This window comes from Alternaria triticimaculans, assembly GCF_023758025.1.
Source record: "Alternaria triticimaculans strain BMP 0046 chromosome Unknown scaffold_2, whole genome shotgun sequence".
Taxonomy (NCBI): domain Eukaryota; kingdom Fungi; phylum Ascomycota; class Dothideomycetes; order Pleosporales; family Pleosporaceae; genus Alternaria; species Alternaria triticimaculans.
Genome location: NW_026055959.1, coordinates 2424207 through 2444583, shown reverse-complemented (window position 1 = coordinate 2444583; position 20377 = coordinate 2424207). Strand labels below are relative to the sequence as shown.

The 20377-nt window shown below is 53.1% G+C and overlaps 8 protein-coding genes across 8 annotated transcripts; 2 read left to right on the top strand and 6 right to left on the bottom strand.

Annotated features, from left to right (window-relative positions):
- Positions 1 to 425: 425 nt before the first annotated feature.
- Positions 426 to 1466, bottom strand: J4E78_002484 (uncharacterized protein; the record flags this gene model as incomplete). The annotated part of the gene is made up of 1 exon (XM_049363130.1): positions 426 to 1466. One exon carries the CDS (start codon positions 1464 to 1466, stop codon positions 426 to 428), a length of 1041 nt encoding a protein of 346 aa, XP_049225722.1.
- Positions 1467 to 2219: 753 nt separating this feature from the next.
- J4E78_002483 (uncharacterized protein) lies at positions 2220 to 3950 on the bottom strand (the record flags this gene model as incomplete). Its single annotated transcript, XM_049363129.1, has 2 exons — positions 2220 to 3893; positions 3942 to 3950. The coding sequence occupies 2 exons, from the start codon at positions 3948 to 3950 to the stop codon at positions 2220 to 2222; spliced, it is 1683 nt and encodes a 560-aa protein (XP_049225721.1).
- Positions 3951 to 6068: 2118 nt separating this feature from the next.
- On the bottom strand, positions 6069 to 7943 carry J4E78_002482 (uncharacterized protein; the record flags this gene model as incomplete). Its single annotated transcript, XM_049363128.1, has 4 exons — positions 6069 to 7314; positions 7373 to 7454; positions 7515 to 7672; positions 7723 to 7943. The coding sequence occupies 4 exons, from the start codon at positions 7941 to 7943 to the stop codon at positions 6069 to 6071; spliced, it is 1707 nt and encodes a 568-aa protein (XP_049225720.1).
- Positions 7944 to 9060: 1117 nt separating this feature from the next.
- Positions 9061 to 10331, top strand: J4E78_002481 (uncharacterized protein; the record flags this gene model as incomplete). Its single annotated transcript, XM_049363127.1, has 4 exons — positions 9061 to 9087; positions 9148 to 9583; positions 9644 to 9826; positions 9880 to 10331. The coding sequence occupies 4 exons, from the start codon at positions 9061 to 9063 to the stop codon at positions 10329 to 10331; spliced, it is 1098 nt and encodes a 365-aa protein (XP_049225719.1).
- A 609-nt stretch (positions 10332 to 10940) lies between these two features.
- On the bottom strand, positions 10941 to 12697 carry J4E78_002480 (uncharacterized protein; the record flags this gene model as incomplete). The annotated part of the gene is made up of 5 exons (XM_049363126.1): positions 10941 to 11300; positions 11350 to 12104; positions 12160 to 12249; positions 12298 to 12528; positions 12580 to 12697. The coding sequence occupies 5 exons, from the start codon at positions 12695 to 12697 to the stop codon at positions 10941 to 10943; spliced, it is 1554 nt and encodes a 517-aa protein (XP_049225718.1).
- Positions 12698 to 13259: 562 nt separating this feature from the next.
- J4E78_002479 (uncharacterized protein) lies at positions 13260 to 17256 on the bottom strand (the record flags this gene model as incomplete). Its single annotated transcript, XM_049363125.1, has 5 exons — positions 13260 to 13714; positions 13772 to 13978; positions 14029 to 14109; positions 15193 to 16164; positions 17043 to 17256. The coding sequence occupies 5 exons, from the start codon at positions 17254 to 17256 to the stop codon at positions 13260 to 13262; spliced, it is 1929 nt and encodes a 642-aa protein (XP_049225717.1).
- Positions 17257 to 17791: 535 nt separating this feature from the next.
- Positions 17792 to 19233, bottom strand: J4E78_002478 (uncharacterized protein; the record flags this gene model as incomplete). The annotated part of the gene is made up of 2 exons (XM_049363124.1): positions 17792 to 18832; positions 18883 to 19233. The coding sequence occupies 2 exons, from the start codon at positions 19231 to 19233 to the stop codon at positions 17792 to 17794; spliced, it is 1392 nt and encodes a 463-aa protein (XP_049225716.1).
- Positions 19234 to 19818: 585 nt separating this feature from the next.
- J4E78_002477 (uncharacterized protein) lies at positions 19819 to 20246 on the top strand (the record flags this gene model as incomplete). Its single annotated transcript, XM_049363123.1, has 3 exons — positions 19819 to 19863; positions 19909 to 19995; positions 20046 to 20246. The coding sequence occupies 3 exons, from the start codon at positions 19819 to 19821 to the stop codon at positions 20244 to 20246; spliced, it is 333 nt and encodes a 110-aa protein (XP_049225715.1).
- Positions 20247 to 20377: the final 131 nt, after the last annotated feature.

The window sequence follows — 20377 nt, the reverse complement described above, 5'->3', positions numbered from 1 at the left end:
CCACAACTCGGGATGTGATACCCCTCTGGTGGGTCTAACATCGCCAAGGTCATGCTACTGCCCTTACTGGCGGATTCGTGACCTCAGTCCCTGCTCACTATACGATGGAGAGCTTGTGCAACGAAGTTCATCATGCACTCGCATTCGTGAAAATTAAACCATTCTGACCAGCTTGTGTGCTGAGAACGTCGTACAAGCGCTGCGCATACAGCGGTTATTGCACTAAGTCTGGTATTGTAGGTGGTGGTGTTTTTCGCGTTGTGGTAGCGTTGATAATCAGATTGTGGTACTGCGTGCGAAGCAGGTGCTGTAAGACCGGGACTCGTGTGCCAGAAGTGCCGTCGTTTGGCAGAGTCTGGTATTCTTCGACCAAAGGCCAATAATGTTCCTTTCATGAAACAAAATACTCCTATGAAGCTTTCACCTCATATCATGGCACCATGCCGATAACAAGGCTGAGGCAAAGGCTCTGTGACTTCGTAGTTGCCGAAAAAGTCAACACTGCTCTTTCTTCTCTCCTCCATTGCATCTTCCAGATCACGGCTGATGCAAATTTCCATGCCTCCACTCTGTTCTGTACCCTTCTTCTCCGTCGACATCTTGTAGCCCACACCCGCCGAAGAGTTCGTCGTTGCCGAAGTCGGGCTGAGGTAGGTAGAAGTAGTCGTCTTCTTCTTCCCAGGTACGTCATTTTCGCCGAGTAAACCAAGCCAGGGCAGCTCTGCGCAGCGCTTGAACACGTCCTCGAGGTCAAAGAGGTCCTGCATGGAAAGACTGTACATTTTTCCGCTCCGGAATTTCCAGAAGAAGAGTACCGATAGCTCGATCGTCTCGATGCATTGGAGTGACAGGGCGATCTTGTCCATGGAGGCAAGGAGATTCTTCGTCATACGTGTCTGGTCTTTCATCATCCGATCCCTCCCTCCGTTTTTCAGCGTCGTGTAGTTCCATTCAACGTAGAAGCGTATATGTGTTACATGCTTCAACATGGGCAGTTGCAGGATGTGCTGCGAGAACTCGAAATAGTCGTTGTTCGTCCGCGTATTCCGTAGTTCAGCATGTAGAGTGATCTTGCTGCGGCGAAAGTAGTTGTGCAGCAGCTCGTCCCGGATTTGTTTGTTGATCAAGAGAAGCTCAGGCCGTAGTCGTGATGCTTTGGCTACGGAGGATCCATATCCAAAGATGTCGTGTCTCCAGGGCTCTCCGTTGGACATCTCAGCACCCCAGAGGCAAGTGTGAAGTTCCGGACGAATCCTTGTGGGATCGGGTAACACATAGTTGAATATTTGGTCGCGGATCTCTCTTGGAAGGGCCAGAAGTGGTGAGCTGAAAGTGCTCGGTGTGAGTTCGAGCAGAATTTCCAGTTCTCGGAAGAGCATGCTTTGACGATGCTTGTAGAGACCATCAGAGCTTCTGTTCGAAGAGACTGAGAGCTTATTGCTCGATCGCTGCTGTATGGTCGCCATGGCGTATGCAGGGTCCGTTAGTTCCAAGTGGAAGGAACGCTGTCGTTTAGTTCCCGAAGATGTGATAGTGGTTGCAGGTTGGTATCCCGGAGTATTAGAAGGTTCAATATACGGGGTTCGCCGCAGGCTTTCCAGAGCTCGAAGACGGGCAATGTCCCTGTGTGAGCATGGGAAGTTGGTCGGCTAGGTACAAAACGTCGCCGCGAGTGATCTTATGGAACGTTTCGAGAGAAAGGAGAGTATCTGCGACGCCATGGCTGTGCAATGCGGCCAAGTCATGTGTGAGTGGTGGCTCGCCTGTGCGCAAGGATCGATTGCGGCACCCGTGCGAGCATTGAAAGTGGGGTGTCTGTATCACGTGTCAAACGGGAACGCGAGATCTGGCCGGCACAGAGTGTTTCAGCTTGGCGCTTCGAACCTCCTGCATTCGCAGCCCTGTGATGCATGAAGACCTCAAACGCTTTGGGATGACATTTTCTGCGTGCCATGGTCGTCCGCGGGCTCCACGGCCATGCTGTTCCGCTCGGCAGGAAAAAGCATGCTCGCGTGTATGGCATTCTGACGGGAATCATGATCGTTCCCAGGTTGTGCGCACTGAATCTGAGGAAACTATTATTATTCCGCCTTATTGCGCGTCATCTATATTTAACAACAAGCGACCGAAATTCGCGTCATCGCGTTGCGCCTTTCGACGTCTAGGGGTATCACAACAAACAAACAAAAAATGCTCAGACGCTACACATGCTTCTCCACCTACTCAGCCGATTCTGAATCAAAGCACTGGCAGTCGGCAATGCTACCACCAGGTCTCCACCCGCTCAACAGAGTCGGGCATCGCCATGCAACATCCATGTCTGAGCACTGAAACAGTACATTCCATATCCTCTCCATTGTGTATCCGAACCAGGGTTGGCTCATCGAATCGGGTCGTTCTTGAAGGTAGGGCTCTTGGTGTGCCCAGCTGTGCTCGTCGACAAAGAGCTGCCACAAGTCGTCGTAGATGGACTTGTCGATACCGCGAATGCGCGCAGCAGTGACAACGAACTGGCCTTTGTAGCTGAGCAGCACGTTCTCACGAGTGGATCCGTCGATTCGGGATTGTACGTCCGCGAACAGCGATGTCTCATCACGCCAGCCGCGCTTGTCCCCACAGTCGTCGCCATTGCATAATATCCCCGCCCACCCAAGGTTGAGGAAGCCTGTCTGGTTCGCCCGGAAATATCGCTCGAAGAATGGGTAGAATTCTCGTGGGTTGTGAACGTCGGCTTGGAGGAAAATCGTTCGTTCCGCAAGGCTGTCCCAGCGGTTGACGATGTGGTTCAGGTAAGTTTCGGCTTCGCGTCCTATGTTTGGTAGCTTGATGACTTCGTGCGCGTTCGTTTCCGCTTTGATCTTTCTCTCGTCTGCTTCGCCATCCTTCAAGTAAATCGTGACAAGAGCCTCTGTCATTTGTGGCATGCTCTCCAACTTCTTGATAAGTGCAGCAACATCCTCAGTGCGCTCTTTGTACATGCTGATCACAACTTCCAAAGGCCCAATGGGTTCGTATTGTAGATCCAGGCGCGGCTCCTCCCGAGGGTATTGTCGTTGTCCAAAGTTCAAGCTCACGAATGCTGTCCACAGCACGATCAAGACCAAGCTGACCAAAGAAGAGCGAGCACTACTGCCCTGCGATCTTGGCCGTGATGCTCGTTGTGCTTTGGTACCAAAATCCTCTTCATCGTCGATCGGTGCATTGGGAGAGCGTGAGACGAGATCGTAGCTTCCGCGCGAGCTGTCCTGACGGTTGGACGGTTTCCAAACCGTGTCGTAGATGTCTTTGCCGCAGGCGCACATGATGGCGAGGAAAAAGCATGATAGTTGGTAAAAGCTAGTGTAGGATCGGCGCGTTGACAGAACGGTGAAAGAGCCGGTGATAGCTGCCATGGCTAGAATTGTCGTGGCGCTGCGGACGCGTTGTGTTGCGGCAAAGCTGCTTCCGGGTAGTTGGCCTCCTGACTGGATATCCATTGGGAAGAGTATCGAGCCTCCACTCAACAATGCCGCTGCTGTTGAAAAGGCATTCAGACCGCGGAGAGGCAGGCTGCTTGTGTCGAATGAGTCCCAGTGCTCGCCTGGGAAGTTGCTGACAAGACAGAACAATGCAAGCAGACCGCCCATAACGACGAGCAACATTGCGTTCATGCTTCGGGTAGCATATTCTCCCGGATAGTGTCTAGCAACAAGCTTCTTCAATGCACTTGCTGCACCAACGAGAAGCATTGCCAATATCGATGCGATCAAACTTGGTACCATTAGTCGGTATTCCATGAACAGGACACCAGCACAAGCTGTGGCAAGCAGGCTCAAAGACAGGGTTTCTGCGTTTGAGCGAGGTGTGTAGTTGAACACATAGAGAACTACACCTTCAGCGAAGAAGGCTATGGTCTGATATGATCAGCGGAACGCATGTCAAGCTTGCTCTAGAGAACATACCGTGATCATACATAGTAGCGGTAGATTCGAAGTATGCAGGACTGCTTGCACTATGCAGAATGCAGATACCGCTTGTAGGAGATTCGAAGCGGCCAATAATAGTCCACCTTGAACTGGTCGCTTCCTACGTTGGTCTTGCTCGCTGGCATGTTGAGCGCTCGTTCTCCATGGGTGGAAAAGGAAAGCGACTAGGGCCGTAGCCGCAATCTGGGTAATGTACAGTTGCAAGGGATAATGCAGATTTCTTTCAATCAACAAATGCCGTGTGGTGAGCAGCGAGGTCGTAGCGCATGCTAGCCAGCCAAGCTGGCGATAGTCCTGGAGTCGGTCGCATACGGTCCGGCGTTGGAAGGGAGACTCCTGGTCTTCATCGATGCGTTCGAGACGGCCACGCGCGGTCATAGTGGCGTTGATTCGAAACCGGGTGTGGTGTGAAGGAAGTGCAGAGGGAGACCGAGTTCGATCGTGATTTGCACCAAAACCTTGCTCGGACGCCTGATCGACGTGCAGGCCATGGGTGGAAGCGAGTCTATAAAGAGTTGTATGCTGCGGGCAAGACGTGTGATAACGGGGGTGTGGGCCAGCTTAAACGGGCCTGGTGGACCTGAGTAAAAGGTAGAAGGCTGTGGAGTACCGACAGGCAGGGACAGTAAGGTTAGTCTGCGGTCATGGCCTGACAAGATCAACGTTAAAAGTCTTTCAGAGACAAAAGGATCCTTTTCATGTCAGAATTGGCATCGACAACAGGCCCAGGTCCAGACCCGAGCAGCGGTTGGAACGCTTGTATGTATTTCAGCCACATGGGCTCACCGACGCATCAATTTCAGAATGCGCATCTAGTCACAGTGGGGGGATGGAGAGGCGCAGCCTGTACAGTACACGCATCGCGCGCCATGAGGCATACCGCCCTTGTCGACGGGTGCGTGACAGCTTTAGGCCCCCGTGTGCCAAGGGGAGGCCTTATGTAGATCGTCTCATCCCCTGTAAACTCCATGGTAAATTTCTTAGAGGGATTTGACAGCAGTTGACTTTGACGTACGCCATACAGTTCTCAGATTCCGCTCTATTTGACTCTTGATCTTGATATATTGCTTCCGTTCATGTCGTGTCAATTGCATCTCAAGAGCCCTGAGAAAAGGGGCGCTGTGGATGAGACCCGCTTGGGGCCAAGCCGGGATGGGGCGAGCGAGAAAACGTCAGCCTTGGTCCAATCAGCCTCAGCATGGCTAATTGCGAAACTCGGGTCCGCCTAGTATGGAACATTGGGGCTTGAGCTTGGTGGAAACGCGTGCGACGGCGTGGCATTGTGAGAGGAAGACGAGAGGTTTCCAGGGTCTATCGTGGGGAAAGACAAGACGTTGCTCAAGTTCCACGAGGCGTGTCGTCGCACCTGCCATGCGACGAATTGGTACCTGGGTAACCACCAGCAACCCAGACTCAGCCTCGCGCTTTGTGTTGAGCAGTCCCACATGCGCATTTTACTTTGCTAAACACTTCGAGCTGCAAAGCCGTGTTACGAGCCTCGCCTGCAATCCTTCTGTCGTATCCTCCTTCCTTTAGCGGAGCAGGGAGAGGGGCCTGCTAGGTCTCGCCAAGACGGGTGCTTTCCGATGTATTGGGGTCTAGAAAGCCCTCCCCAGCAGCCGCAATTCGACATCTCAAAATTCGAGATGCGATTTTATCGAGAGAGCATGCCCTGCAAGGATGCGGATTTCCCCAGAAGCGTGTCCTGCGCAATCACCGCACCGCAGTGTCGCCGAGAGCAACGTCGCCGACCACAAGTCGACCACGTCCACTACTTTGCTGATGCACTCCACGATCTCATCAGCACGACCCGACTCCAAGGTTACCAACTCTTCGCATGACTCTTTCCGCATCAGCGACAACACCAGTTTCATCGTCAGAGAACCCTACAGATTCTGAGCCCAGTTTCAGAATCAGACCTCGGGATCACGTGTTTTCTTGTCGACCCAAGGCGAGACCTCTGGAAATGCGATTGGTTCATCACCATAGTGGAGAGAACTTCCTGAAGTGGGACGATCACTGTTGATGTGTTTACATTAGGATTAACTATGGAAGCTGCTAAGGTCTCATGATAGCCTTCCGGTTGCTTATGTATTCGTTATTCTAGTTTCCGATGATGCCCTCTACCATGTCCATGACACCGGAGAGTACGCTCTGGATAACAGGGTACTTTGGTAGATATGGGTTGTATACCTTTTGACATCTGCCATTGTAATCGGCTGTGTTGCCAATTTCAACAGTAAGCTCGTCCCCAGGCACACCAAGCTTTGCAATCGGGCCGCTGCGAGGAGTGGCCTTTTCCCATCCAGGACCAGCGGCGGGGTTCTTGATGAACTCGACGAACCAGTCGTTCTGGAAGTCAGCAAGCGCCTGTTCCTCGGCAGTCACTCCCTCAACACCAGCAAAGGCACCGTTGCCTCCGAAGAAGAAGGGAATCTCAGCGCCGTGTGTTGGGTAGTCGACAGGCAGAGGCAGGAGGTTGGAGTAGTTGCCGAGGAAGCGGTATGACCAAGTGTCTTGGGTCTCGCTGCGCAAGTCGATGAAGTGGTCGACAGGGCAGAAGAAGCGTGCATCACCGTACTGGGCGCCGCTCATTTCCGAGACACTGGAGTAGTCGGCGATGTCGTACGCGGCCTCGATGATGTTGTTTGGGATCTCGGCGACGTCAGCATCGAAGGTCTTGAGCCACGCCGAAAAGTCTGTGTTCTCGCTGCCATACACCAGACCAAAAAGGGCGCCCTCTTTGTCGGAGTTACCCGTCAGGAGGGGTACATGGGAAGCGTAGTTGCCGGCAGCGAACCGCGCAGCATAGTCTTGGTAGCGTGTCTTCTCGTCTACAACAGGCGTGAAGTACGTGTTCAAGGTGGCATTGAAGGCCTCGGTTTGGAAGGCGTACATGTCCACCTTGCGCAGGCACTCGAGCTGTCCTGCACCAGTTGCGCAGCCAACCTCTTTGGCAACGAGGTCGAGCGCTTGGTTGGTAGGGCCGACGGCAGGACCAGACTTTGCGTTGGCAGCCATCTGAACGGCCCCGACGAGTGGTGTGTTGGGGTGGTTCCAGAGGTAGTGGTCAACCTGAACAGAGCCAGATGAATGACCTCCGAACACGACACGGTTGGGATCACCGCCAAACTGGGCAATGTTGTCGAAGACCCATTGCAAAGCCTTGTCGACATCGAGGATGCCAAAGTTCTGCGACTCCTCTCCATCGACAAGCTCGGCAGAGTTGGGGTATGCCCAAAGACTTTCACGAGTATTGAAGCTAACGAAGACAACTCCCTTGCGAGCGAAATTCTCTCCGACATAGGCTGGATTGCTGCTTGAGCCCGTCACCATCGCGCCGCCGTACCTGGATTTCCCGGGTCAGTATATGCTCCACACACAGTTCGTACAGGGAAATCACGTACATGTAGACGAATACCGGAAGACCACCGGGTGCGTCTAAGCCTGGTGGAGAACCCGGTGGACCTGGTGGGCCTGACGGAGGGCCTGGTGGATGGTGAGGTCCATTCGGTTTATGAGGCATCGGCGGCGCCCGTGGCAGCTTACTGTTCGAAGATGGCGCCCAGATGTTGAGGTTCAAGCAATCTTCATCTTGCTGGGAGTATGTTGTACCGGTAATGGCCTGTGGACATGTCGCACCATACTTTGTGGCATCGAGCACTTCGCCCTTCTTCAGCTTCTTGACGTCCTTGGGAGCCTTCCATCTACGCAATGATCAGTAAACCGGAGGCGATGCAGGACCGCCATTACATACCGGTTCTGTCCCCCAGTTGTCTGCGCAAATGGAATGCCGAGGAAAACAGAGTTTCCATAATCATCAGTGAAACCCTTCACAGTTCCCTGATCGAGGGCCGCCGTTCCATCCGCGACGGTTGCTCTTGAAGGTTTCGGAGGTAGCGGCGTGGCAGCCACCTGTCCGAGGAAAACGCCTAGCGAGAGGCTTTGCAAGCCAATCAGAGCCGAGGGAACCTTCATGACGCAGGACAGGGAAACACGATGTTGGGTAAGAGATAGAGTTTGGCGGGAGGCTGTAGATCGTGTTTGGGCTTACACATGGCTATATAGGGCACCACTTTGGCGGGCTGCCACCAGCTGGAACGAGTTCTCGCCGCCAACAGCACAGCAACACCATGTAACGTCCAACTGCCGAAGATTGCCCGGCGTGGAGCCTGAAGGAGCCGCGAGGGAAAATAGGGCATTTTCATCTCCGTCTCTGCAGATTCCGCAGGATCCGAGGTCCGATCAGATTCAGGGACCGCAAAATTGGAAAGCTAAGCGAGTCGAACCAATCGCAGCTACCGTGCGGCATCCATGCTAGAAGCCCGGCTGAGACACCAAAAGCGCTAGAAGGTGACGGTACCAAGGTAGAACCTGTCGGCCTCGTGCGCCATGTGTCTAGTTCTCGCCTTCCAGACCGGTGCTCCCTGTCGTTCATCGCCATGCGAGCTAGGATGCTTGCATCCTCATCGGACCGAACCATGGAACCTCGATACGGATCTGAGCACAACCCTTCTCATCCTCGCACCCATGACCCCGAGGCCAACGACGATTTTTTGCCATCCATTACTCGGTAGTCTCTTCACATGCGAGCAGTGGCGTATGGTTTCCCACTGCCCCGTTCGGCGGACACGATGCTATACATGTAGTTTTGTCGTCTCGAGTCAGATTCTTCCAACCAGCGTAGCTGAACCTGCTCTAACGCATGAAAACGTTGCCACTCAGTAGCGGCCGTAGAAGGGTTTCGCAGCTCAATTTTGGCTACCGACTCTAGCGGCCGAGACCTCTCAGATGCTTGCCAGCTTACGGTTGGTTGGGCTTTGGGAGGTCCCCTGATGCTATCATGCCACAACGCTACGGGACGGCATACTAGTTGCACAACCCGCAACATCCTGTAAAGTTACTTTAGGGGGTCGTTTGCCCGTGGAGTAAAGAAAAATGGTACTTGTTGCGGCAGCCCCGCTGTCAATCGACGTTCTACTCACCCTCGTCACACTCTCCACACACTGTTCTTGGATCTCCAACTAGAGTGGAGCGAGCAGGCTCGAACTCCTCACGGCCTTTTTCTCGGTGACGGCCACACAAGCAAAGCAACATGGTGGACAGTGAGCTTGGGCAGGTGGTAAGTCCTCCTCTTCCTGCATGCTTCGTATGCTATGTGCAGTACTGATTCAGTTGACAGGTGTCATGGTATATCTGTACCGTAGCCACGGTGCCTTTTGTCGCGCTACGCATGTATGCGCGATGGTCGAGATTGGGCAACCTCGGAATTGACGACTATCTGATCCTACTCTCTCTGACATGTCTGATCGGGGACCTCATCATCCAGCAACACATGTGGAACCTAGGGCTGGGCGACATGGCGTCTATAACCCCGGAAAACTTCAAGGGCATAATGCAGATGATCATCCCCGGATCGACGCTCTACGTTTCCTCACTATGGGCGATCAAATTCGCCCTGGTCTTCTTTTACAAGAGCCTGGCTGCTCCCGGCTCGCGTCTGGTCCTTGTGTACAACTTCACGCTTGCCGGATTAGCTGTCACCTACCTCGTCATCTTTTTCGACATCATCTTTCAGTGTTTCCCCCACGACAAGCGATGGTCGAATAACCCAGCCTGTGAGCAAAAGCAAACCCTGACCCACATGTATGCGAACGGTGGAGACTGACCATGCGCAGATCAATGCAGTCCCAAAGCCGCCGAGATCAACTACTGGATCACGATTTGCTTCAACATCGCAACCGACGTGTTCATCATCTGCCTGCCCATCACTATGGTCTCTCGGCTGCAGATGAAGCTGAAGCAAAAGCTCGGTGTAGCCGGAATCTTCGCCTTGGGTTTCTTCGTCGTTATTGCCAGCAGTACGTCCCCATCAGATTCGAGATGAACTGGAATCAGACTAACATCTCGCCAGTCGTCCGAGCCTACTACTCGCACAGGAATGAAACGATGCTAACCTGCACCGTCTCCATGATCGAAACCGCCATCGCCATAATCGCCACCTGTCTCCCCGCGCTCCGCTCCATGATCCTCGGCACAAACAACACCACCAAAGACTCCGCCAACAGCTACGGCCGCCACTACGAACTCTCGTCCGCACGGCGAAAAGCAAGCGGAAACCGCCTGACGGCTTCGAACCAAATCTCCGGCGGTCTACACTCCACACACGACACCCGGAACCGAGCAAACGGATCAGAAGATTCGCTCTTCACAGATCCGCCGTCAGATCAAATAGGCGGCGTCGAGCAGTTTGTGAGTGGGAAGGGGATAACGGTTAATACCCAGATCGAAACCATGTTTGAGGATTCCAGCTCAAGGAGCAATACTTCCTCGAGTTCGACAAAGGCGAAATCGCCGTTCAATTAGTACATGAAGTAAAAAAAGAATAAAGTCGAATGGTCATTCTGCGAGGCAGCGATACCTTAATATATTTATCTCACGAAACGCTGAATCATGAACGATAGCAGATATATTGCATGAGTGGGGTGGCTGCTGCAAGAGGATGTGATGAGCGGTGTAAAGCCACCGGCTGTGCCTGCTTGCGGTGAAAATAGCTACTGCTCAGATCGCTTTTTGCCCTACGAAGTGTGCGTTGAAACGGCGCGTTTGTGTGTGTGCGGCGGTATTGGACGCGGCAAAGTTTCCCGAGTGGAGAGGTTGTGATAGCATGAATCGGGCGGACGGCCTGATTGGGAATGGGGATGATGAACACCAATGCGTTCGAAAGAAGTCAGCGTCATTGAGTGAGGCTGGTCAGATGTGTGTGTGGAAGAAAACTTGTAATGTATTGAGAAAGTGATAACGTTGAAGCCCGTATGCCAGATAATACCAAGAGAAAGAGGGCGTCTCAACTGCCCTCACAAACGCCAGAGTGCCCTCTAAACGCCAATCATGCAGCTCATGGGCCTGTAACATGCCCGAGCAGAGATACTGTACACCAAACTGCCGGAACTCCACCTTCTTCCAAGGAGGCTCTTATACCTCTAGTCCGCCAACCATGTAGAATAGCAGATAGGCCTCTGCAGCAAGGACCTCTGCCTCGCTGACCAGCACTACCTTGCTGTCGTCAAACATGAACCAGTCATTACCCTCCCTGCTGTAACTGACATAGTGTCCAGAGTCGATTTTGCCTTTGTGCACGATGACACTGCTCAGTTCGTATACGAGGGCGTTCGCCGGGCTGTTGACGTTGTGGTTCGAGAGCGGTGCGCCGGAGGTCTTCACGGCGCGCATGGCGGCTTTGTGGGAGGTCGTGTAAGGATATATGTCTAGTTTGACAGGGAAGCGAACGGGGGTTTCGATCTTGGAGGACGTGGATTTTGTGTGCTCGAAGCGCTGAGTAATTGTCAGTACAGGGACGCTGCGGACGGGTCTTGGTACTTACCTTGAGGTGAATGGAGAGAACCGGTGGTAACCTCTTGATGCTCAGCTGCTTGGTCGCATTCTGCGGACTGTCGCAATTTCGACATGTGTACTCTGCTGAGCCCAGCTTCTCCTTCACCGTGAAGCGTTCGAGACAGTCCCTCAAATCCAAAGGTGTCTCTTCACCCTTTTCCTCCTTGATCTTCCGTTTCTTGCCTTGTATCCGTACGTCCAAACTAAGGTCCATATACGGGTCTTGCGCCGTGGTCACATTGCGACAATTGTCGCATGTCACCGTACTTGAGAGCTTCCCGCAGAAGGCCTGATGTACCACGCACTTGCAATCCTCTGAGTCGTCTGTCGATCCGCCGTTCGCCTGGTGCAGCGTGTTGAGTATGAACTGCATGTACTCGTGCGCATCCTGCTGCTGGTATCCCGCGAGAGCCTCTCCTGCCAGCCAGCTGCCCATGAGCATGCTGACAGCGCCAAAGCCCTCCGTCTTCTCAGCTGAGTGGAATTCGACAAACATCTCGTCCAGCGCACAGCTCACACATGAGTCCCTCTCGCACTCTGTCTGCTTATGACCTTCGGAAAGATAGAAGTTTCGTATGAACGGGTTGTGGACGAGGGTTTGTAGGATGACGCTCATGAAGCATGTCTGGCCCATATTATAGAGCCCACGTAGGCCTATCGCGCGGCAGGGGAGGAAGGTCGAGTTGCTGATTACGAGCTTGTGGTCTTCGGTCGTGGTATTATCTTCGTACTTTCGCTTCTTGCCTGTGTTGTAGTCAGCCAATCTGATGTCTTGGAGCATGAGTATGCCGCCACACACCCTTCTGTACTCTCAGCACATCCAACGTCTCGTCGTAGATGAAGTCCTGGCAATTGCCACAGTATATGTTGCCGTCTCGTGACTCGACAGCTGCTTCCTGTTAGCCTTCGCAAGTATACGGCATTGTCTTGAACCCACAGAAACAGTGCGACTTGGTCTCGAAGTGCAAATCGCGATCCACCTCGGTCATGATGCTCGGGCACTGCAAGCACAGGTACAGCGGCCTCAGCGACACTACATTGCGCGCATCCGCCGGCGCAGTGTATGTCTGCGCTATTATACTCGGTTTCTCGTGGATATTCTGGAGGATGGCCCGATAGTGCTGGAGCGTCTGCTTGCGCGCCTTCTCAAACATCTCGCCCATGTGCTCTGCCATGCGTTAGTAGCCTCCTCTGACAGTCTGGATGGCAGAGCGCTTACCGCATCCATACGCGATATGCGCCATCTGGCTGCTTGGCACAATGTTGCCCTTTGCATTCTTAACAATCTTGGGCGACGCCAGCGCCGACGCCTTGGGGGCCACTGCTATCGTGTCCATGGTGCCGGAGGTTTCGAGCCTTGGTATAATAGACGTGCTCGCGCTCTACATAGTGCAGGATTAGAAGATTATCGGAAGCGCTCGCCAGCAGCACGGGCGCAACACTCTGGTGGCAGCGGCGCTCACGATGCGCGGCTTGGGGAGTTATTTCTGGGGTTGAAGCGGACCTGCATGAAACCAATCAGCAGTGCGCCGCTAGCGGATCTCCCGCCCACGCATCGTGCCGAGCCCGATACGAAGACATCACCATCTTCACACTGCAACTTTGATGTAATTCCCACAGCGCACACGTCTTGTGTTTAATTCATGTATTCTTCGATGATAATTTCAAGCTTCTCCTTTTTGGCAAATCTTTCCACCTCATTCCACACCACTCTCCGTGTGTTCCCGAATCTTGACCACCATGGCTTTTTCCAAGGGACTTAACCTTCTCGGTCTACAATCCTAACACTAAGAAGTCAGTGTATGCCTCACGCATGCCTCGCACATAGAGAACTTACCCTTATCTCTTCGTTTCACCTTCACTCTTCTTTTGCGCTTCTCTCTCCATCTGCAACCTGTTCTACTCCGTGATGAATCTCTTTCCGGTAGCGTTGCACGCTTTTGTTCGATGGCCAAATATTTGATGGCGGATGTTGTTTTGTTTGAGATAGGCGACGTATGTGGCGATGCCTGCGGACCCGACGAGGAGAGCCACTTTGGAATGCGATGACTCAATGAGCTGACGAACCACGAGTCTCCAATACATGCCGAGATTGGTCGGAACCTGGTCGACGATATTTCCTAGACCGAGTGCAATGTTGAGGTTAACTCGCCTGGGGAACACGTCTAAGTGGAGGGCGCCGTGGTGCCTGATCGAGGATACATGGTGGCCAAGCTTGGCGTACAGCATAAACATGGACTCGTTTGAAATGTCTAGGGTGGTACCATACGATCGATGAACTGTGCTATCCTCCTTGGCAGTGGGGTATGAGCTGACAATGAGAAGGGTATCGCGGAGGCTTCCAGTAGGTTTAACTGCGTGAGCGTAATTAGCTTAGAGGCTATCCAACGTACTTCACGTTGACAACTTACCCAAATTGCTCTCGCTCATGTCAATCCAGTTGTCCATTGTCTCCGGGAGCTCAATAGCATGTTCACCCTCCACTGCCTGTCCCCATGCGAAGTCCATGTCCGGATACGTAAGCGGCCAGGTGGACGGATCTCGCTCTCGGCGGGGTATAACGAAAGGCGGCGATGTGCATGCGTGGTCATAAACGGTCGCAAGGAACTCTTGAACTCCTGGTAAAGTTAGTACACATGCGCCTTACGTGCTGTAGAGTAGAGCTTACCATCTTCTTGGAGGTCTGGCAACAATCGTTCTACCAATTTGCGGATTTCGTCGGCGGTTAGCTCACTAAACAGGTCGTCATCTGTTAGGGAGCATCGGTCAACGATGTCAGGTATCGTGCATTCGTCAATGATGCTAGTTGTGGGATCCGCGTCGTCAAGTATCTGCTCTGTCGCTCCGGTGTTGTTGGCGAATACCGTAAACGCAGGGGGTCGTTTTGCTTTCGTTGTTGATGATCGAGTCCGCGCTATCTGATGTCCTGGTGGCGGTTCAGGTAGTTGGGACGGTAATTCCGACAGTGCTCCAGTCAAAGGCGCGTTGCGAGCTCTTGAGGCTGCTGCCGACAGTAGTGTCTTCCTGGGTCTCTTCGTAGGTGGGGAGTTTTCCTTGTTGGATGAGCGCGTTGGCGGCAAGGTAATCGAGGTCGTGAGGATGAAATGCGTTTACTGGCACACGTAAAGGACAGATAGAAAACGTAAAGGACAGATTGAAAACGCGTAAAGCACGAGAGATTTGCATATTAGATACCCCGAGTGCTGTGTGCCAGAAGCGAGTGGAATGAGGCAGTCGCGAGAGGCATGAGGCAGTCGAGAAAGGACCCACATCCAGCGCATCATCGATGGCCAACCATCTTCCCCACGCCTTCTCGGTGAGTGGCATGAGGTAGTTGCGACAGAACTCTTATCCAGCGCATCCGAGGTTAGCTATCTTCTCTAGGATACTTTTAATAAGTGGCATAGAGTAGTTATAATAGAACCTTTGTCCGGCTCATTAGGGGTTAGCTATCTTCCCCAGGATCCTCTCATTCAGTGGCATGAGGCGGGGACTACAGAATTATAAATCTGAAAGTTGTCCGATTGTCTAGATGATCACACGCTAGCCCTACTTGTTGTGAACATGCCTGAATCTCATCTAGTTAGCATAGTAGCTACACACATCCCGCTCTACCTAGATAATTTTGAATAATTTATTGTACTTTATTAATACCAGCATACGACACTGTGCCAGAGTGGTTTAATGAGTGTGATTTGAAAGAGCTTGTCTCCATCAGATCCTGGTATCAGATTCTGGTCGAGGCGTCGAGCCATGATGTCGACATGCATTACCCCATGCGATCGTATGTCGGCCACGTGGAATCCGAATTTTGCATAGAGCATCCACATACAAACATTGCTCATATCATCCACAGTGCCATAGCGGTTATGCACACTCCCTTCCTCTGATGCTGTCGGGTAGCTGGATATCAGTAGTAGTGTGTCGGTGAACGAGCCAATTGGCTTTACAAGGCCGTCTTCTGACATGTTAAGCCATCTTGGTAACAGACCTGGGTCGCCGAGGTCTAGAGCCCGCTCGCCGTCGGCTGAGTGCTTCCATAGTAAATCGAAGTCAGGGTTGACTAACGACCAGGTAGTGGAGTGTCGAGAGCGCGCCGGGATCCTAAATGGAGGGGACTTCTCAAGATGGCCTGCGATAGTTCTGTAGAAGTTCTTCATCTTTCTTGATGACAGCGCAGGTAAGACTTTTTCCACCATGGATGTAACCTCAGCGGCGGTAACATCAACATTAAAGAGATCTTGGTCGCGTAGCGGTATCTCGAGGGAGTACTGTGTCTCCTTCATGTCATCATCGTCCGCATGGTGGATATCGGCATCGTCGTCGGTCTGGTCGGCATCGTCGTCGGTCTGGTCGGCATCGTCAGACGGGCTGGCCTCGTCAGACTGGTTGGCCTCGTCTTCGAACTGGTTGGCCTCGTCAAACTGGTCGGCCTTGTCCCCGGACTGGTCGGCCTCGTCTTTGTTGTCTTCGTCGGGCTGGTCGGCCTCGTCCTCGTTGTCGTCTGAACTCAGAAACATGTCCTCTTCGTCGCCCTCGGGATCGCTGTAGTTGTCTGACTCAAAAACACTGCCTGTGTCATCGTCTGTTTCTCCTGCTGTGTAGGACTCGTGCAGGCTGCGTGCATCATCTTCATCTGCGTGTCGACTGGTTGACCCTGCATCTAGTCGCTTTTTGGCACTTCTCGTAAGCCTGATGTCCTGTGCGGGGGGCCGCGCCGCATCCGTGTCGTCGTCGTCTTCTCGTCGCCGTTTCCGCTGAGTCTTGATGGGCTTGGGTGGTTGGGCGGGGCGACTTCCTTGCTCTTTGGTGTAGTCTTAGTAAGACGGGACGGGGCGGTGCGCGAGATGTAGCCGTCCATACTATTTTGCTTGTATGGGTCATGTTGGATCTTTCTTTTGGCCATAGCAGACACTCCTAAGGGGGGTGTGGCGGCGCGTAGACCTTTGGCAGCCTGAAGGTTGATAGTATGTACCTACACCGAGGTGATGCTGCAAGTGAGGGAGTAAGGCAGGAGCGTATAACGGCGCGTGGACCTTTGGCAGCCTGAGGGTTGATAGTATGTACCCACACCGAGGCGATGCTGCAAGTGAGGGGGTACTACAGGGTAATGTAGCGGCGCGAGGGCGTTCGACAGAGGCAAGGAGGGACGAATATTGTTGACGAGAGGTGGCTTCGCCGCCTAGCAAGCATAGCAGGAGCGAGCTTGACGTAGCTAGGCGGCGGGTGTAAGACGTCTTTCTGGGGAAGAGCGAGCGCGCTGGAGGCAAGCGCGCGGGAGTTGGTTGTAGCCATTGTAGTGCGCGAAGCAGGAGCGACATACTAGTTGGTAAGAGTAGTAGAAGAGAGGCCACCATCGCGAGATGGTTAAGATAATAGATTGCGATGTCAAAAGGTGAGCGCGCTAGGGGTATGCGCGCTGGAGGGAAGTGTAACAGATGCAGTGCGCGAAGTACTAGTTAGCAAGAGTAGTAGGAGAGAGGCCGATATAGAGAGATAGTAGAAACAATCGATTGCCATGATGAAATCTTAACAACATTTCTCATTTATTTCTTCTTCTTCTTCCTCCTCTTGACTAACAGAATCCCATTACTTCCGCGTACTCCAAACCCCGTCCTTGCGAGCGGCTTGGCGCTGTGACTTGACTAGACCCTGACTTCGTCGTATTGGTGGCTCCCATACCCCAGCGCTCGAGTTCTTCTTGACTTTCCGTCCACTCATCCTCACTTGCCCGTGGGGTAAAGATGATGGGTTTCGGGTGCTTCTTTAGCAGCGTGGGCGTGCCAAGATCGGTGTGGGAATAGAGTGCCTGTCGTTGCGCGCGACAATGACCGATGGTGAGGTTGTGTCGGTCCGGTGTCAGCATGGTAGCGGCGGTTGTGCTGGGTGCAGCCATTGGGTGGTATGATATTGATGACTAGATCGGTTTCTGGCTAAGGCAGATGAAGCTTAAGCTGCGATGGCGACTTGTAGATTGAAGTGGTGGCTTGGATGTTGATGTTGATGTGAGCGTATCCTCGTAGGGAAGCTTCGACTTTATACCACACTGCAAACGATCAGCGGGACGTGTTGATCAGGGTATCACGCAGCAACCAGGGTAGATGAGAAACTTCGATGTAGTTCTCTATATTGTGCTACGTGTCTAGCGCTACCACGCTGTATTGTCGAAGCTTAACGTGATGATAGTGGTGAGACCAAGAAGTGGCGCCACCTGTCTGGGCAACCTCCGAGTAGAAGCCGATGGAAATGCTTGGCCGCAACGGCTCAAGTGCAATCATAGTTGCGAATACGTTAGATACGTAATGACTGATATATGATAATAGAAAGTAGTTTTTGCAACAAGCACCAGTGGGGGTATCCGAGATCTAAACATGACTGAAAAGAAGAGAGTAGCGATGATGGAAGCGAAGATGAATGGGTGAAACGCCGCCCTAGGCATCCGATACTGCTGGGGATGGTGGGGGTATTGGTCCCAAGTGCTGCCTCTTGGCCTCTGGCAGTTCGTCTGTGTCCTCGCGTGTGCGCTTCACCGACCCGTCCACATCACTGCCGTTCTGAGACTGCTTTCTCTCCTTGTTCCTAGCAATGACCCTCTTCCACTGCGCTTTAACACGCAGCACGGATGTCACGCGCTCGAAGTGCGACAGTGGCGGAGCAGGCTTCATTTCTATGCAGTCGATCCTCCTCAAGCCAATCGAATCCTTGTTGTTCCATGCCTTTGTAAGGAGCTTGGCCATGTAATCGATTTGTGCTTGGTTTAGCGAGGCGTCGCGGAGACCGAATCGTAAGGTCAAGTACCCATTGGCTCTGGGGCGGTATTGGTGTAGAGTATCGGCTTTGGCAGGACTGAGGGGTGTTAAGAAGATGTGCTCTTGGTTTGGCTGAGGGATGCGGTTACGGCCCCAGAGGTGTGAAGGAGTATCGATACGCCTCTTGTCTTCATTGATGCGCTGTGTTAGGCTGAAGGTAGATATTGGACGCTTGGGATCTTTGTCGATGAAGTATGTGGCAGCGTCGATGAAAGCACGGGTATACGAATTGGGGCCGGGGGCGGCAGTCGTCTCGTCGATGTAACAGGCGCTAAGTAGCTCAAATTTCTTCTCTTCCTGCCGGCTAGACTTGACAAGATTGCTCGAGTAGCAAGTGTCCAATATAGTTAGTACGTCGGCCTCGACGCTTGGCTGACGGAGCTGCTCCTCTGCCATGTTCCAACTCGCATGGCCTATCTTGCTAAGGCCTTTTTCCTCATCTGGGTTTTGAGTTACCGTGAGCTGCAAAGTTTTGGTCGACTTTTGATAGACGCCGTGCCCAGTATAGTATACAATGAGCAGACTTTGTGTTCCGTCATGCTCGCAGATGAATTGACTGACGTGCATATTGAGCTGGTGCTGTGGCTTCTCTCGTACATTCAATTCGACCGTCTTGGTTTGGTAGTGAAAGCGTTCGCTGAAGAGGGTTGCGAGTTCTCTGGCCTTTGGAATTGTCAGTCAGTTCGGATTCAACGCGTCTCCCCTTAGCATACCTCGTCACCAGTCATGAGCTCGTCGAGACCGTCCTCCCACTTGATCAGCAGCACTGCGACTTTGGTGTAGCCATCTGCCAGATCCATGTTCTCGGCAATGGCCTCGGCCCACCAGTTCTTCTGCGACTCTGTACTCGCGTCGCCATGTTCCTTGGTGGGCGTGCTCTCTACGAGAGTCTCCTGGGTTGGGGGAGTCTGTCCGCTGCGCTGAAGCTCGTCTTCAATCGAGCGTATGCGTATGTCGGCATTGATGACTTTGTCGGGGAGGGGGTTTGCGTTGCGAGGAGGGGCTATCTCGGTCGTCGTTGCTGCGTTCGCGACGCGCATCGTGGAGTCTGGAATAGGAGCCATTGGGTGGGAGAGCCTCCAAGGTACGAGGCTGAGAGGGTTCGCAGGTGTACGCCATTTTGAAGGATGGAGTTCGTAGCCTTGGAGTAACCTTCAGCCCCCATATTGGGTGCATGCACCACGGCTTGAAGAGTGCGGAGATGGCAGATGCAGCTGGCCTTGGCCAATTAGCGCACCGCGCAATCACACCACCACCATTGGGGGCCAAAGGCAGTGCCTCCACCATGCACCCCCAACGCTCGTCTTACTAAGAACTGAGCGTTCCGTCCCGTGCCATAGCCTCTTTCGGTAAATGGCCGTTCACGATGACGGCTTGCTCAGCGGTAGGACACCGGTAGAGGGGGCCATGGCGCATGGTGCCGCATCGCTGCATGCACCTAAGCAAACATTCCAAGCTGCGGCTGTGCAAACCCAAAGGGTCCCGACTATCATCAATACCGGTCACGAACCTGTGTTGCCTGGGGCTGCTGCAAGTACATGGTCACGGAGGCCAGCAATAGCCCTCCCTATAACAGAAGACAGCCTGCTCCTTTCCAAGGGCATCACCTACAAGGCTATCTTGCCTCGCTTTACAGATTTCCAGTGACAATGGCAACCGACATGCTCGAACATCAGTCTGTTCAGGCTGTGGAGGTGAGTCGCGCCCCGTTATTACAGCGACCCAGGGCTGATACGCAGGCACAGGATCAAAATTTGGACTCTACACCCGAAAACCCAACTCCTCTGACCAAGTCCGGGGTTGCACAAATCACGACCGCGGATCTAGTATGTCCGTTCTTTTCTCAGCGCAACACACTTTTCTAACAAAGAGCCAGGCGGATGCGCGCTTCAACAAGGGCGACAGAGTGCGCAAGAGGGCATCAGCACCCGGTGGTGCTCAAACCAGATCTGCCTATACAATCTACGCGCGCAGGAGCAGCCCTCATGGCTGGATCGAGTATCAGCTTGAGGACTTTTACACACAAAAAGTGGATGGCAGCTGGACACGCGAAAGGGACCTCAGGGCCGGCGCCTGAACAGTGCCACATTGCCTGAGGCTGAGCTCACCGGAATGCCACCAGGCAGCTGAAATTGTGACGCGCGCAGCCAATTGTGAGTGAGGCGTTGGGGCTGAGTCTTACACATGCAACCATCATCTTTCTTGTTC